This window comes from Peromyscus maniculatus, chromosome 3, assembly GCF_049852395.1.
Source record: "Peromyscus maniculatus bairdii isolate BWxNUB_F1_BW_parent chromosome 3, HU_Pman_BW_mat_3.1, whole genome shotgun sequence".
In the NCBI taxonomy this organism is placed as follows: domain Eukaryota; kingdom Metazoa; phylum Chordata; class Mammalia; order Rodentia; family Cricetidae; genus Peromyscus; species Peromyscus maniculatus.
This window is the reverse complement of record NC_134854.1, coordinates 140,069,652-140,087,461: the sequence shown is the minus strand read 5'-3', so window position 1 is coordinate 140,087,461 and position 17,810 is coordinate 140,069,652. Positions and strand designations below refer to the sequence as shown.

Here is a 17,810-nt window from a genome sequence, read left to right as displayed (position 1 = left end):
AAAATGGGCCTGCTGTCACTGGCCGCCCCTCAGTGGAATCACTAGCTTATCAAAACCTCTCTTCTCCCACTTCATCCTGCCTCCTTCACCAGGTCACAGAGGCAGCTTCTGGTCTGCCATCTCACCTAGAATTCACATTCTTTCCTTGCTTCTCTTCCACTCTCATGCTGGTGGCCAAACCCTGGGCCTAGTGCATACACAGAAACACTAAAAACTGAGCTCATCCCCAAACCTCTGATTTTGTGTATGGCTGATTTCCTTGCATGCATGTAAGTGCACTATGTGCATGCCTGGTACCCATAAAGCCAGGAGAAAGCATCAGATCTCCTGGAACTGGAGTTACAGACACTTAGGAGTTGCCGTGTGGGTGCTGGGAATTGAACCAGGGTCCTCTGGAAGACCTCTTAACCTCTGAGCCATCTCTCCAGCCCCTTTTTATTGAAAGCACTTGAATGCATACAAAATAAACAAATGTATTAATTTTTATTAGATTTATTCATTTTATGTGCTTTGCTGCATGTATGTATGTGTATTCTTGGTGCCCATGGAGATCAGAACATGGCATTGGATTCCCTGTAACTGGTGTCACAGATGGTTGTGAGCCACCTTGTGGGTGCTGGGAACTGAACTTTGGTCTTTTGCAAGAGCAACAGGTGCTCTTAACTGCTGAGCCATCTATCCAGCACCAACTTTTTTGGTTTTTCGAGACAGTGTTTCTCTGTGTGTAGTCCTGGCTGTGCTGGAACTTACTTTGTAGACAAGGCTGGTCTCAAACTCACAGAGATACACTTGCCTCTGCCTCTTGAGTGCACCACCACCACCTGGCAACCAACTTCTTTTTTATTTTTTATAAGAGATAGCTAGTAGAGATATCTTGAGTGATTTGTTAGTATGTGCCATTAACAGAAAATTGTTATCTAAGTTGTGAACTTGATAGCAAAATTCCCCTCTTCCCCTTAATGTGTCTAGGATTTGTAACTTTGGAATTTTAGGTAAAGCAGAGCTAGACTGCTGCTCTACTTTTGGGGAGTTGTCTCCCCAAAGCCAGAGAAACATCCCATATTTACTGGAGGGTGAGTTCTAGCTGGCTATACATAGCAGTTCCTCCTAGAGAAACTAGAAAAAGCCAGGTGTGATGACGACAGGTAGAAAGGTCATAACCTCAAGGGCAGCCTGGGCTGCACAGCCCATCTCCAAAGAGAAGGCACATTAACACACAGCAGAGAGGAGGAGATAAAGGCAGGAGCTTAAAATGAACGGAATAGCAAGTGGACAACAGAGAAAATGCAGAACTACAACCTGGCTACAGAAGAGGACATGTATTCACGGGATGAAGGGAATGATCCACAAGGGGTCATTGGTGTCACGGCTTTCCCATCATGCTTCATTCCCATCCTTCATTTTATTAAGCCTGAAAACCAAATAGATCTTTGGCCTGAAAGATTCTTGGCCTGAAACCCAAAAGATCTTTCTTTTCCTTATCTTCTGTGTGAGTTGCATCAACTGAGCCCGCTTCTGTACTGGCACAGTGCCCACCCACCCCTCTTCCAGCCTGGAAGTTTTTGCTGAGCTCTCACTTGCTGGTGTCCTCTTGTTCTCGTGACTGCTGTGGTCTTTAAGTAAACGGTCCCTCGTGTTTTAGCACTGTCCTGAGAATTAGACCTGTTTAACAAAGGCAGGCTCCAGTACTTTCTCCATTAGCAAGTTTTAACTTATCAAGTCTTTAACAAGATGTTCTGCAGCCTCTGCTGATGGGCTGCCACATGTTCCTCATGTACCAGCTTCCTCCAGTTCTGCCTCAGAACTTCTGCCGGATCACCTGTTCTCAGTAGCATTCAGTGCTAGCTTTACTCTCCCAACTACTCTGGATATGTCGTTTCGGGGATTGCTCCCTTGTTTTTACTATGGAAGTATCCCCCAACAACTAATTTCACTGTGTGAAAACATTACATTCCTGAAGAGCTGCCTGAGGAGGGGCTGACTGAACTTCCTCTCACAGCAGTATATGGAGAAGCACTTCCTGTGGTGTGGCCATAAACTGATGTACATTTTTGTATTAAACACAACAGATCTTCATGTCCATTACACCTTCAGCTCCCCATCCCACCCTCCAATGGACAGTTTAGAGAGGGCTATTTAGGATTTAAAAGGAATATGAAAAACTAGGCACATAATTTGAAAGGAAATGTGAATTCAATTTCTCAGAGAATATGAACAAAGGAAACATACTGTGCTTGGAAAAAACCAAAGTTCTTTCAGTTAAAATTGTGGAATATACTTCTAACAACACTAGCAGAATTGCAATGTACACTCTACCCATCTGAGAAACAAGAATTATCTATTCATTGTAGAACACGAAATGTGCTGGGTGCTCAGATACTTTTAATGAAGGATTGATTTTTTTTTTTTCCTGTGAGGGATTACATCTGAATAACCCTTACTATCTCTGTCTTTTGAGGAATACAAAGGTTCAAAAGTATTTAAGCCACGGCATGGGGAGATAGGTCAGTCAGTAAAGCTCTTGTCCTGCAAGCTTGAGACAGAAACCACATAGAAAAGCTGGGTGTGGTATCACAACGTGTAATCCTAGCCAGGGTGAGCTGAGAAGTGGAGACAGGTAGATCCATGGAACTCGCTGCCTACCTTACTCGGTGACATTCCATACCACAAGTGACTGATCCCAGTCTCAAACAAAAAGGTGACAAACATCTGAGCACCTGAGATGTCCTCCATACACATGTGCAAACATGCATGCACATACCTGCACAGCACGTGTATCCTCTCTACATGAACACACACACTCCTTCAAGTACAAAGTATTAAGCTGGAAGTTTTGTGGGGGTGGGTAGTGGAACTCAAACCCAGGGCTTTATCCATGCTGGGCAAGCGCTCTACCACTGATCTGTGCCCTTGGCCATGAAACATTTATCTTCCCAATGAAAGGATCCTGAACCCCTGAGCGGACTCATTGCTCAGTGAAGGTCCTTCCTGTGAACCCGCTGGTGGATGTGCAGGTTGGAGCTCTGGCTGAAGGTCTTCCCACACCGGCTGCACTCGTAGGGCTTCTCCCCGGTGTGCACTCTCTGATGGATGAGGAGTTTGGAGCTCTGGCTGAAGCCCTTGCCGCACTTGCCACAGTGGTAGGGCCTCTCCCCGGTGTGCACTCGGAGGTGGATGCGAAGGTCTGAGCTCTGGCTGAAGCCCTTCCCACATTCACAGCACTGGTAGGGCTTCTCTCCCGTGTGGACGCACCGGTGGATGTGGAGGTTGGAGCTCTGGCTGAAGCCCTTCCCACATTCCCCGCACTTGTAGGGCCTCTCTCCCGTGTGGACGCGCTGGTGGATGTGCAGGTTGGACCGCTGGCTGAAGCTCATGCCACACTCCTCACACTCGTAGGGCTTCTCGCCGGTGTGGACTCGCTGGTGGATGTGCAGCTTGGAGCTCTGGCTGAAGCCCTTCCCACACCGTTCACACTTGTACGGCTTCTCACCTGTGTGGACGGCATGATGGACGAGCAGACTTGAGCTCCTGGTGAAGCCCTTCCCACACCGTTCACACTTGTACGGTTTCCCATCCATGGGGACCGCTTGATGGATGGCAGACAAGCTCCTGGTGAGGCCTGTCCCACAGGGCTCACACCCACAGGGTTTTCCTTTCAGGCGGTCTCTCTGATGAAGCATCAGTTCTGAGTGAAGTTCTCACCACACTGACCACATCTGTATAGTGTCTCTGAAGTGGAGGGGTTTCTTGAGCTGACCATCTGGGTTGTGATAAGCGCCTTCCCGGAGTCATTACAGCTACAGGTTCCTTTGTGTGGTTTCTCTGAAGACTGGAGGTGACTGATGGTGGCGTCCATCTACAAATGTCTTTACTTCACCGTCAAAGGGAACCAAAGAGCCTTTGAACTGGACATTTTGGCAAGTTGTCTCACTAGGGAACAACAGAGGTACCGGTTGGTTCTGGTACATCAGATGTGAGTTTAACTTGAAGATTCTCTGAACAGTGGTCTATGGGATGACACTCCCCGCTTATTCCTTTTCTCAGTTCTTCCTTCAGTTACAAAGAGAACTTTTTTCCTCAGAGGCTTCTTACACAACTTCACAGAGGAGACCTGTCTGGCCATTTGGCTTGGAACTTAAAAGATAAATATTTTTTCACTTTCAGTGTTTGTGAAATCACTGACAGGAATCTATTTCAACATCTGTGTGTACTTCTTGAAGATTCACAATATAAATTCAACTTCCAGGTACTGCCTGGCCATCTCTTCCAAAATTAGTCACTAGGAAAACTACTATGGTAAATCTGAAGTCTTCTCTCTTTCTAAATATTTTTATTTCATTTGTATAAGTGTTTTTGCCTGCATGTATGTCTGTGTACCATATACCGGCTGGGTACTTATGGAGGTCGGAAGAGGACATTGGATCCCCTAGAACTGCAGTTATGGATGGTTGTGAGCCACCATGTGGGTGCTGGGAACTGAACTTGCAAGGGCCACAGGTGCTCTTCGTCTCTGAGTCATCTCTCCAGCTCCCTGCAGGCCTTTCTCTTGAAGATTCTCCACAGAATTCGGGTTTGACTCTCCTAGGAAACAGAGAATTTAGTGGTAAGAAGAAAGGATTCCAGAATAAGAGGATCTCAGGCCTGAACATTTGGTAACTCAAAATTTAGTGTGCTTGCTTTCTTCTTCTTCCTCCTCCTCCTTCTCCCCCTCCCCTACCCCTGTGGTGCTTGGGATTGAACCAAGGATCTCAGTTCTTAGTTTGTGCTTATAGTTATATCTTTTGGGTTACCACTGGGAGAGGGAAACCTGGGTTCAGAAGACAGGCATTTTGCTGGACGGTGGTGGCACACACCTTTAATCCTAGCACTTGGGAAGTAGAGGTAAGTGGATCTCTGTGAGTTCGAGGTCAGCCTGGTCAACAGAGTGAGTTCCAGGATAGCCAGGGCTGTAATACAGAGAAACCCTGTCTCGAAAAACCAACCAACAAACCAAACAACAACAAAAAGATAGGTTTTTCTTCCCCTGCTTTTGAGCAGAGCTGCTAAGATATTCTTTTTTTTTTTTTTTTTTTTTTTTGGTTTTTCGAGACAGGGTTTCTCTGTATAGCTTTGCGCCTTTCCTGGAACTCGATTTGGAGACCAGGCTGGCCTCGAACTCACAGAGATCCACCTGCCTCTGCCTCCCGAGTGCTGGGATTAAAGGCGTGCGCCACCACCGCCCGGCCTAAGATATTCTTTTACTCTTCTTGTGGAAGACCAGAGTCATAACTATTAGAGCTATAAGAAACAAAATAGAAATCTTTTTGCCTGACAAGCTAGTTCTGGGATGAAAGACAAATACATCAGCAATGATAACACCAAATTAAAGCCTATAACATATATAATACAATATACTATAAGCCAACCAGCTGTGGGAGCAGACTGTGGGTACTAAAACTCAAACTTTCATGCCTTAAGAGTTCTGAAAAAAAAAAGAAAAAGAAAAAACAAACAAACAACAACATCCAAAAAAAAAAAAAAAAGCCCAGGAAAAAAAGTACAGTAGGGAAAGAAAACATGACCCATTCAGTGTAAGTGTTACAGCTCAGATGGAAGGAATCCTGGCAGCCGGGAGCCAAGGAATACCACGTCACCCCGCACAACAAACCTCACACAAGAGGTTTATTGGAAGGGAGAACAGGAGGGTGGTTGCTCTGCTCAGGTGAGAAACAGCGGAGAACTGAGTAGGAGACCGTGTTTAACCAGCTTCTTGAGGGGGCGGTGCGTGGGGAACTTTCCAGGGTGAAGCTTTTCAGGATGGGGATTGGTGGGATTTCAAGTCCAGAGCTTGGGCTTTTTACAATGTAGGGTGCAGGCTGGGTCCAGCTGTTAGGGCAGTTAGAGGGTTCTGTGGGTGGAACCTGGCAGTTGGAGGTCCTTGGGAGAAGGGCCTGGCTACTAGCGTGTCTCAAGGGGCTTACATTTAGGAAAATGGAGAGTAGCTTCTTGTAAGGAGCAACAGCCCCCAACCTCAAACACTCCTCTTATGACAGTTGGCTTTCTTTAGAGGTCATGGTCCTTGAGCCACACCAAACTCATTCTCCAGACTAGCTGTGTAGTAGAATACTATTTTAAAGTGTGTTACTTTTGTTTATGTTGCATTTGTTTAGCTCTGTGAAGCTGCGTTACTGTGCCTGTCTAAAACACCTGATGGTCTAATAAAGAACTGAATGGCCAATGGCAAGGCAGGAGAAAGGATAGGCGGGGTTGGCAGGCAGGCAGGCAGGCAGAGTATGTATAGAAGGAGAAAACTGGGAGGAGAGATCTAGGAGCCAGAGAAGGAAGGAGGATGACTCCAAGGGCCAGCCACTTAGCTACACAGTAAGAGTAAGAGGAGAATGGGAAAAGCCCAGAGGCAAAAGGTAGACAGGATAAGTTAAGATAAGCTGGCTAGAAACTAAGCCATGCTAAGGCCGGGCAATTATAATTAAGAATAAGTCTCTGTGTGTGATTTATTGGGGAGCTGAGTGGCGGGCCCCCCAAAAGAGAAGAGTTAAAAAACAACCAACATAGCTGTTTCTGTCCAGAATGTTCTTTTTCCACATCTCACACCTGGCTCCTTGTCATGCTGGTCTCAGTCGAGCTGCTGCCTTCCAGATGTGCTTCCTTCCAGATGTGCTGCCTTCCAGATGTGCTTCCTTCCAGATGTGCTGCCTTCCAGATGTGCTCTCTTGACCATCAAATCAGAATGCACTCACTACCACTTCTCTGGGTTTAATTTCTTCATACTCTTTATATGACTTAGTTCATCTTCTCTCTTCATGTTCTTGCATTCACTCCATCCCAATTAAAGTTCCCCAGCACAGAGAGGCTGACATTTATTCTCCAAGGCCTCAAGCGGGACCTGGCACACAAAAAGAATCCAATTATTTAATCATTAAACTTCATGAGTCTCCTCTCCAGGCTTTTGTCTGATGGAGCAATATTTCTCAAACCACCTGCAGTGAAGCACCATTTTGTTGTTTAATAAGCATTTACCCTCAATTTCTATGGCTTGTGCCTTCATGGCTGGTACTAGCCAACAAGCCACACTTTGTTAAGAATGATAGGCGCTAAATGGAGCCCTAAGTTCAGTCATGTGCCAGGGAAGTGCTCCACAGCTATGGCTTCAGGGGGCAGGGCTGTCTTATAACCTGGATTAGCTAAGACAGGTCTCACCTGAGGCTGAGGCGGCAACCCAGGAAACAGAACCGGCTGCAGGCCATGTGGCTAATGTACTACTGCTCGAAAGTGGACTAATATCCTAAGGCCAAGTATAGAGGAAGGCCAGCATAGGAGTCTCATATTCCTACTGGACAAATACCACTGTTTGGAGCTACAGATGGTCGTCATATGACTTTCCACTTCCATGTCCAAGTCTCTCCTACCATATCTAGCAATTCAGTTAGAGGTGGGAAACGGTAATGCAATGGTTAGCAAACATGACGTCATTCCTGGAGTCATCTAAAGACGGCATAGTCTACCAGAGTTCTTTCCACGTTGCCTCTGCTCATTCATTCATTTCTCTCCACTCCAGAACTTCCAGCCTCAGACCAATACACAAGTCCCCTCCTCCCAAAGCATCAGGATGCACCAGAGACTTCCTCCTTGGGGACATCATAGCATCTCTGCCATACCTTTATTATGAATGGCTATACAGTTCCAAATGACAGTGTCATGCTCAACTAAGCTGTAAGTGCCCAGTAACTAGCACAACTGACTTGGAATCTAGTTGACAAATGCTCAGTTTAAATAATAAGGAGATGATACAACTAAAAGAGAACCTAAGAATCATCACAGCCAATGCCTCATTTTACAGATAAGGAAAGCAAAGTCCATGAGGAAATTACTTTCCCACGGTCACAGAGAAGGAGGAGGTCACACTGCAAAATTGAAGGTTAAACTGAAAGCCTTTCAGCAGACATCAAGGACAAACTCTGGTACATAGAAAAGCACTGGGAAAGTAGAGCCCTTAAATTAAAAAGAAATGTATACAGTCTTTTTTTTTTTTTGGTTTTTCAAGACAGGGTTTCTCTGTGTAGCTTTGCACCTTTCCTGGAACTCGCTTTGGAGACCAGGCTGGCCTCGACTCACAGAGATCCGCCTACCCCTGTCTCCCTAGTGCTGAGATTAAAGGCGTGCGCCGCCGCCGCCGCCGCCGCCGCCGCCGCCACCACCGCCTGGCAGAGTCTTATTATATAGCCCAGACTGGCCTTGGACTTGTGAGTATCCTGCCATCTCAATGCTGGGATGATAGACATTTGCTGCCGCTCCTGGATGGCCTACTTACTTATGAGGAATGGCCTGGATCTGCTGCTCTCTGCAACAAAGGACACAAGGCCCTTCCCTTCAGCTCAAAGTCACAGTTTCTCAGTGTCATAAAACGTTAGCATCAGAGCAAAGAAGGGGTTCCGTCCACTCAAGCACTCTATGGTGGTAAGCCTCAAGCCTGAGGTAACTTTCTACGTGTAGTTTTATGGAGATGGTGAGAAGCTGTTATTTCTGTGTACATATGTGTGTTTGTGGGCATGTCTGTGAGTGGAAGCTGCCATATATATATATATATATATTTTTTTTTTTTTTTTGACAAAGAGTCTTCACAGACACTGGACATTGCTGGTAGACTGGTTGGCCAGCAATCACCAGGGATACTGTCTTTGCCTGTCCTGCACTAGGATTCCAGGTGTGCACACTGCTGTGTCTGCCTATCCCCATGGGCTCTGGAGGCTCAAACATAAGAGTTCACACTTGCACAGCAGGTGCCTTACTAACCCAGCCATCTCCCCAGTCCAAGACAACGAGGGGAAAAAATGTTATTGCTATTTGGCAATCTTTCTTCCATTCACTCAAGATAGGGTATCACTACATAGCCCTGCCTGGCCTGGAATTCATGAAGATCCTTAGCCCTGCCTAAGCTTCCCAAGTGCTGGGATTAAAGGAATGTGCCACCCACCACACCTGGCAACTGTTTGGCAATTTTATTGTAATTAAATATGCAGACATATTGGTGAAAGGGAACAGTGAAAATAGAGCATAAAAGATCTAGTTAGGCCGGGTGGTAGTGGGGCACGCTTTTAATCCCAGCATGACAGAGGCAGAGGCAGGCGGATTTCTGTGAGTTCGAGGCCAGCCTGGGTTACAGAGTGAGTTCCAGGAAAGGCACCAAAGCTACACAAAGAAATCCTATCTTGAAACCCCCCCCCCCTAAAAAAAAAAGATCTAGTTAAGCAACTCATCTTACCTCCCACTGGAAACACTTGGCATTAAGTGTATGTAGAGGTATTTCAAAATAAAATGCTGGGTGCACAGAGATTAGGAGGATGAGAAAGGAATGCTGTTCTCTTTCCTTCCGGCAGGGCTAGGAATCTTAAGTTTGAAAAACCACCACATGATTTTGATGTACCTTTTTAGGCATGATTCTGTGACCACTGCGCTGTTGTTCAATTAAGATCCTCATGACCGTCACCATCACAGTTAACAGCGATCACTGTTAATACGCAAGGGGTCAATCCCTTTCTTATCACTGTAATCTAAATACCAGAATGAGCAACTAACGGAGAAAGGATCTGTTTTGAATCACGGTGGTAGAGGTTTCACCCCATCATGGTGGGAGACTGTGGGAAGCATGCTCTTCAACTCATGGTAGGCACAACATAGAACACGAGGAAAGAGCCAAGGCAAGATATGGCTCCCAAGGTCACGCCTCAACTCAGTTACCCAGTTCCTCCAATCAGGCCCCAGCTTCCCCAGTTCTACCACCTTCCAATAGTTTAAAAGATCCACCAGTGAAACATTCATGAGGTTAGAGCCCTCAGGATCTCATAATCCCCTCAAGAAGTGTGCTTTACTCATTCCTAAAATCTCAGTTCAATCAAGCTGTCAAGATTAACCATCAAATGCATATTTTTTTAAATACACATAATCTACTCAACAAGTTTTTCTTTGAAGAAAAACTTAAGCGTTTTTTTTATTTTTGTTTTTTTGAGACAATGTTTCTCAGTGCAGCTTTGGCTGTCCCAGAACTCGCTCAGTAGACCAGGCTGGCCTCAAACTCATAAAGATCTGCCTGCCTCTGCCTCCCGCATGCTGGGATTACAGGCGTGTGCCACCACTGCCTGGCAAAAATTTTCAGTTTATAATCTTGTTTTCCCAAGGCCACTTAGCATCAAGCTTGACATATATTCACTTTTCTCTCCAACAAGCTACAGTTTTGGCCTTGGTTTTTGAAAGGCTTGATTACCAACCTCTGGCACTAGGGGGAGGAGGTGAAGTCTTCAGGAGGTAGGACCTAGTAGGGAGAATTTAGGTCACTGGGGGAGTGCTCTTAAAGATGATATTGGGATCCAGGTCCTACCCCACAGGAGGTGAACACTCCTGTTTCCTAGGTCTGAAACTGGGTCAAGTGCTGATAGAATAAAACAACAGAACCGTGAGAAGTAAATATTTGCTCCTTACAAACTCAGTACCCAAGATATTTTGGTCTTAGCTACGAGGATGCAACACATGTGAATGGAATGTCTGATAAGAAAAAGCTAACTTCCAGACTACAGGGCAAACATGCTCCAAAGAGTCTTTCAGTAGAAGAACCTGGATGGATGCTTGAGTAGTGCTCCACACGGTGGCAAGGCAGTGTAGTGAGAACTAATGCAGAACTTCACAGTCAGCAGACATCCACGCAGAACCCAATGACACGATTTGCTAGATATATATTTTAATGCCCCAAGGCCCTTGTTCCCCTTTGTATTAAATATCTAATTTCACAATGAACTTGGCAATAAAGAGACAAACCACATGGTATATGATCTGACTCTAGGCAGGTATTCAATGCTGATGTTCTATTTTGTTCTAAGAAAGAAAACCTGGGTTTAGTTCAGAGACGAGGCATTTTTGGTGAAATTCCAAATCACCCAGAGCTTGCTTCTCAGGCAGGGGCAGGCAGATTCTTCAAAAGGTAGTTCTCTAGGGTGTGCCATCTCCTCAAACCTCCCTAATTCTGTACTTAGGTTCTGGAGCAGGTTTCCTCAGGTTCTCTGTAACTTCTCTTAACGTGTGTTCCAGCTACCGAATACCTCTTCCCCGACCTTATTCTCAGAAATCTAACTGGTTTCTAGGATGCAGGTGGCAGTGCTGTGCAGCTAAAACATCAGTACCCCGGGATCTCTCAGGAGTCCCTCGTGGTCTCCTGATGTCCACCAACACCATCTTTGGAAAAAGGCCAAGTCACTCGACTGGAGCGAAGAAGGCCAACTGCAAAGTCCTCAGTCCCGCCCAGGCCAGCGCTCGGCCGAGCAGGAGGAGAACGTCCTCGGAGCCGCAGTTTGCTCTGTGGCGGGGGCCTGGCCTCCGTGGGGTAGCCATGTCCCGGGGCGTGATTCGGGCGGGGTACCGCGGCTGCTAGCACGTGGGGCCGCGGCCACAGGGCGCGCGTTCCCAGCCTCTGAGCCTGGCTCCAGGTCGCGGCGCCCCCTCGTCTGGACCAGGACACCACTGTCTGCCCCTGAGGCAGCCCAGCCCTGCTCACCTCTTGCGTAGGTAGGACCCACACCTGGGATCGCAGGACTCCAGGGCATCATCGAGGACTCGAACTACAAGTCCCAGCAGGCTGCGGGCGGCGAAGCGCTACTTCCCAGCCCACTTCCGGCAACGGTGGGCCACTCTTGTGGTCCAGCAATTTGTTTTTCCGAGGTGTCAGTTGTTTTTCCGCTCTTTTCGTTGCAGATACATACGAGTAATTTCGTAATATTCCCAAGGTATTTTTTACTCATTAAAATGCTGCTGGAGAGGAAATAACCAGTATAATATCGTCTTCAACCTTAAAAATCTGAAGCTGTTACCACTCCAAGTGAGCAGTGTAGTACAAGCAAATAATCTCATCACTAGGGAGGCTGAGGCCGAAAAATCGTGAGATGGAGAAGAAAAGAATTGTTCGCTGGATATTTCATGTTCTCTCTGGAGGACAGTTTCTAGATCCATGTGTGCAGCTCACAACCAACCGCCTGTAATTCCAACTCCAGGGAACCCAACACCCTCTGCTGGCCTCAGCCGCCTGTGTTCATTTTGTTCACGTGTACAAACCTACACACGCGCGCGCGTGCACACACCATTTAAAAAAAAAAACAATAATGTATTTGGTTATAAAGAACTAGAAAAGTAGATCATAAGATTGATTTTATAGATTTTATAGATAAGTAGACTCTCAGATCAGGAAATAAAGTTTTTAGCTGAAAGAGGCACAATGATGGACGCCATTATTTCTGAAAGAAAATGTCAGCAAAATTCTATGGAATTACAGTATTCTTTGTAGTTAGGTTTCACTTACCCAAAGGACTTCAGAGTGCTTTCCTAGTGCGTGCAATCTTCTCCCCAAAGGGTCTTCAGGTAAACCCGTGTTCATGCACGCCCAACCTGTAGCCCACATGTGCCCCCAGAAAGCTGTGTATGTAGCCCAACACAAAAAATCATAATCCCCAAACATGAGACTATTTTTGCAATTTTTTTTGTAATTCAATTATACAGTTCTTGTTCATTTGTTTTCGTGTGTGTGTGTGTGTGTGTGTGTGTGTGTGTGTGTGTGTGTATGTACCCCAGCCACCGTGTGTGGTGGTTGAAGGGAAACTTGCAGGAGTCACTTCTTTCTTCTGTGTGGGTCCTGGTGATTGAACCTAGGTTGTCAGCCTTGGCCGGTAAGCATCTTAACCAGAATGGCCCAACTGCACTATTTTTGAACATGACCTTTGTAAATGACAGTGGTAAGTCCCAGAAGGTTGGACACACTGTTAATAGTTGCCAAAGTACTGAACTTTGTTGGAGCCAATGCTGTTTTTTTATGGTACAAATTCCCACTTTCTAGGAATCCAAGATATGTTTTCTTGATAATTTTTATTTATTTATTTTTGATGTTCAAATTAACCTGAAAGTCTTATCTTCCTGTACTGGCTGGTTTTGTGTGTCAACTTGACACAAGCTAGAGTCACCAGAGAGGAAGGAGCCTCAGTTGAGGAAATCTTCCATGAGATCCAGCTGTAAGGCATTTTCTCAATTAGTGAACAATGGGGGAGGGCTCAGCCCACTGTGGGTGGTGCCATCGCTGGGCTGGTGGTCCTGGGTTCTATAAGAAAGCAGGCTGAGCAAGCCAGGGGAAGCAAGCCAGGAAGCAGTTGCTTTGCATCAGTTCCTGCCTCCAAGATTCTGCTCTATTTGAGTTCCTGTCCTGACTGACTTTATTTATTTATTTATTTATTTTGTTTTTTTGCTGACTGACTTTAATGATGAACAGCTATGTGGAAGTGTAAGTTGAATAAACCCTTTCCTCCTTAATTTGCTTTTTGGTCATGGTTTTTCAGCACAGCAATAGAAACTCTAAAACATTTGCCAGCTTCAATACTAATTTATAGATGTAGAAAACTATGAAAAAAGGAGAAATTCTTTTTAAAAAGTATTTACTTTTAGAATTTCATATATGAGTACTGTATTTACATAAATTTTCTTCATTCCCTCCTTCCAACTCTGTCTTAGTTTGCTGTTTATCGCTGTGATACAATATGAAGATAAAAGCAACTTGGGGGCTGGGCGGTGGTGGCGCACGCCTTTAATCCCAGCACTCGGGAGGCAGAGGCAGGCGGATCTTTGTGAGTTTGAGGCCAGCCTGGTCTCCAAAGCGAGTTCCAGGACAGGTGCAAAGCTACACAGAGAAACTCTGTCTCGAAAAAAAACCAAAGGGGGAAAAAAAAAAAAAAAGCAACTTGGGGAGGAAAGGGTTTATTTGGCTTACACTTCCCTTCTACATTACAGTCCATTACTGAAGGAAGTCAGGGCAGGAACTATAGGCAGGAACCTTTAGGCAGGGACTGAAGTGGGACCACAGAGGGTGATACTTCATGGCTTGCCTGCTTTCTTACACCTCCCAGGACTACTTGTCTAGAGGTGGCTTTGCTTATACTGGACTGGGCCCCTTCCACATCAATCAATAATCAAGAAAACATCCCACAGACTTGTCTGCAGGCCAAGATGATGGAAACATTTTCTCAATTTCGTGTCCTTCCTCCTAGATGATTCTAGCTTGTGGCAAGTTAACAAAAAAACCAACCAGTGAAAACTTTCCTCCTTGTCTGCCTCAGCTCAAAATTCATGGCCTCATTTTCTCTCTCTCTCTCTCTCTCTCTCTCTCTCTCTCTCTCTCTCTCTCTCTGAGACAGGGTTTCTCTTTGTGGCTTTGGTGGCATTACAACTAGCTCTGTAGACCAGGCTGGCCTTGAACTTAGAAATTGACCTGTTTCTGCCTCCTGAGTGCTGAGATTTAAGGCATGTGTCACTACCACCTGGCCCATGCTCATTATTATTGGCCCCCTTTCTCTCTCCCATATGTATGTGTACGCATTCCAATATAGACAAATATATGGCTATATATTTGTATAAAAACAGTTAGTCTTGCTTGTATGTTTATGTTTTTAGGGCTGACCACTTGGTATTGGATAACCAATTAGGAGAACTATCTCTGGGGAGGACTGACTCTCCCTTTCTCAGCAGTCATTAATTGCCGGTAGCTCTTCATGTAATGGTAGGTCATTTTGAGATTTCCCCTATCCATGTCGGCATGCCAACTGGTGTGGTCATTGTTCAGGTCTTGTTTAGGCCGCCATATTGTTGAGATTTTACGGGTGCAGTTTCCCTGTCGTTCACAGAAGACACAATCTCTGTTTTAGGGTTTCTATTATTGTGAAGTGACACCATGACCATGGCAACTCTTATGAAGAAAAACTTTTAATTGGGGCTGACTGACAGTTCAGAGGTTTAGTTCATTATCGTCACGGTGGGAAGCATGGTGGCGTGCAGGCAGACATGGTGCTGGAGAGGTAGCTGAGAGTTCTACATCTTGATTCATAGGCAGCAGAAAGAGAGAGAGACACTGGGCCTGGCTTGAGGGTCTGAAACCTCAAAGTCCACTCCCAATGACACACTTCCTCCAACAAGGCCACACCTACTCCAACAAGGTCACATCTCCAATAATGATATTCCCTATGAGTCTATGTGAGTCATTTTCATTCAAACTACCAAAACCTCACAGACATCCTGGTCTTCTGGCTCTTCTAAATTTTTCTCTTTTTTTTTGTGATGTTCACTGAGTCTTAGATTGTTTCATGATATAGATGTATCAATTGGCATTTGGGATGCTATGGTCAGTAGTTCTCTGCATTTTGACCAGTCGTAATTTTCTCTGTTTGCTGAAAAACAAAAACAAAAACAAAAAACAAAACCTTCCTGGATGAAGGATGATAGCACACTTATCTGTGGGTAGAAGGATAAGTATTGTATTAAAAATGCTGGGGGTTGGGGATTTAGCTCAGTGGTAGAATGCTTGCCTAGCAAGCGCAAGGCCCTGGGTTTGGTCCTCAGCTCTGGAAAAAAAAACAACAACAACAAAAAAAAAGAATGCTGTTAGAGGGTGCTGGGAAGATGGCTCAGTGGTTAAGACCTGAGCTCAATTCCCAGCAACCACATGGTAGCTCACAACTATCTGTAATGAGGTCTGGTGCCCTCTTCTGGCATGCAAGCATACGTGCAGGCAGAACACTGTATACATAATAAATAAATGAATCTTTAAAAAAAATGTTGTTAGAAATTGTACTGGTTTGGGAAAGTGATGGTACTAAGTTATCTAGGCCTCAACAGCCACAGGTAGACTTATGGTACCATAATTGGGCCTTAATTCTAATCAGGGGGCTATTGGTTACCCCCCCAGATATAAGTGCCACTGTTGTACCTTTGGGGATATCTTTTTAAAAATGACTTGTTTATTCTCTTATTTTCTGTATATGAGTGTTTTGCCTGCATGTATGTATATGTACTGTGTGTTGTGCCTAGTGCCCACAAAAGTCAGAAGTGGGAGTTCAATGCCCCGGAACTGGAATTACAGATTGTTTATTTGCTTGCTTGCTTAGTTTTTCAATGCAGGGTTTCTCTGTGTAGCCCAGGCTGTCTTGGAACTAGCTCTGTAGACCAGGCCTGGAACTCAGAATTCCATCTGTCTTTGTCTCAGGAGTTCTGGGACTTGTGGCTACACTGTTTGTTATCTTAATGGCAGGTTAAACTTAAACAGTCAATGTACACAGTAGGACAGCATACTGACTGCATAGTCTTTTTTTTTTTTTTTTTTTTTCCTTGAGACAGGGTTTCTCTGTGTAGCTTTGCGCCTTTCCTGGAACTCACTTTGGAGACCAGGCTGGCCTTGAACTCACAGAGATCTGCCTGCCTCTGCCTCCCGAGTGCTGGGATTAAAGGTGTGCACCACCACTGCCCGGCTTGAGCACATGGTTTTACAGGATCTCAAGGCATATCATCAACTTGGCTGCAAGGTCTGGCAAAAGTTAAGTCTTTTAGAAGGCAAGAGGGATTTTCAGGAAACGTTAACACTAAGACAAATGCAGCGTCTTTTTCTTCATTGCTTTGGATGGCTATGTCTGTCAAATGACAATTGTCCATTCATGTGTCCTCTTTTTATTTTTTGTTTGTTTTTCAAGACAGTGTTTTTCTGTGTAGTCCTGGCCGTCCTGGAACTCACTCTGTAGACCAGGCTGGCCTCGAACACACAGAGATCTGCCTGTCTCTGCCTCCCGAGTGCTGGGATTAGAGGCATGGGCTACCATCACCTGGCTCATGTGTCCTCTTGCTTAAATTAATTTATTCTCTCCTACCTTTACAATCAGTATTTTTAAAATCTATGTGTGTTGCTGTGGGATGGTCTGTATGTCAAATCTGTTGCTCTGATTGGTCAATAAATAAAACACTGATTGGCCAGTGGCTAGGCAGGAAGTATAGGCAGGACTAACAGAGAGGAGAATTGAAAGAACAGGAAGGCAGAAGGAGAAACTGCAAGCTGCATCCATGACAAGCAGCATGTGAAGACACCGGTAAGCTACAAGCCACGTGGCAAGGTATAGATTTCTAGAAATGGATTAATTTAAGCTGTAAGAACAGTTAGCAAGAAGCCTGCCACAACCATACAGTTTGTAAGCAATATAAGTCTCTGTGTTTACTTGGTTGGGTCTGAGCGGCTGTGGGACTGGCGGGTGACAAAGATTTGTCCTGACTGTGCGCAAGGCAGGAAAACTCTAGCTACAGTATGTCACATGTATATTTCTTCAAGGGACACTGGCAGCATTAGGGCTCTTCCTATCAGCTTCATCTCAACTTAACATTTTATTGAAAAAAAAAAGTCTTAGCTCTAGTATGTAATATATGCAATTTTTATCCAGGCCAATAAGTACAAATACAAAAAAATACAGCTATGTATAAATCTTGTAATTTACATTATGTCTTAGGGTTTCTATTGCTGTGAACAGACACCAACCATGACCATGGCAACTCTTATAAAGGAAACATTACTGAGGTGGCAACTAACAGTTCAGAGGTCCAGTCCATTATCATCATGGCAAGGAAAATGTTGGCATGTAGGCAGATATGGTACTAGCTATATCTTAATCAGAAGTTAACAGGAAGTGGACTGTCACTGGACAGTATCTTTTTTTTTTCTTTCTTTCTTTTTCTTTCTTTCTTTCTTTCTTTTTTTTTTTTTTTTTTTGAGCTGAGGATTGAACCCAGGGCCTTGTGCTTGCTAGGCAAGCGCTCTACCACTGAGCTAAATCCCCAACCCTGGTACTGGACAGTATCTTGAGCATAGGAAATCTCAAAGCCCACCCCAACAGTGACACGCTTCCTCCAATAAAGCCATATCTATTTCAATAAAGCCACGCCTCCTAATAGTGCTACTCCCTATGAGATTATGGGGACCAATT

The 17,810-nt window shown here is 45.1% G+C and overlaps 1 protein-coding gene across 7 annotated transcripts; it reads right to left on the bottom strand.

Moving 5' to 3' along the window:
- Positions 1–480: 480 nt before the first annotated feature.
- On the bottom strand, positions 481–12,583 carry Znf239 (zinc finger protein 239). Of its 7 annotated transcripts, none has more exons than XM_076567688.1 (4): positions 12,338–12,583; positions 11,540–11,793; positions 6,592–6,883; positions 481–4,581 (listed from the first exon to the last, which is right to left on the bottom strand). In XM_076567688.1, the coding sequence occupies exon 4, from the start codon at positions 3,678–3,680 to the stop codon at positions 2,973–2,975; it is 708 nt and encodes a 235-aa protein (XP_076423803.1). In that variant the 5' UTR covers positions 3,681–4,581; positions 6,592–6,883; positions 11,540–11,793; positions 12,338–12,583; the 3' UTR covers positions 481–2,972. The 7 variants fall into 7 exon arrangements, with proteins under 7 accessions (XP_076423803.1, XP_076423804.1, XP_076423805.1 ...); XM_076567689.1 differs by having other exon boundaries at positions 11,540–11,790; XM_076567690.1 differs by lacking the exon at positions 12,338–12,583 and having other exon boundaries at positions 6,592–6,645; positions 6,694–6,883; positions 11,540–11,987.
- Between the last annotated feature and the right edge of the window lie 5,227 nt (positions 12,584–17,810).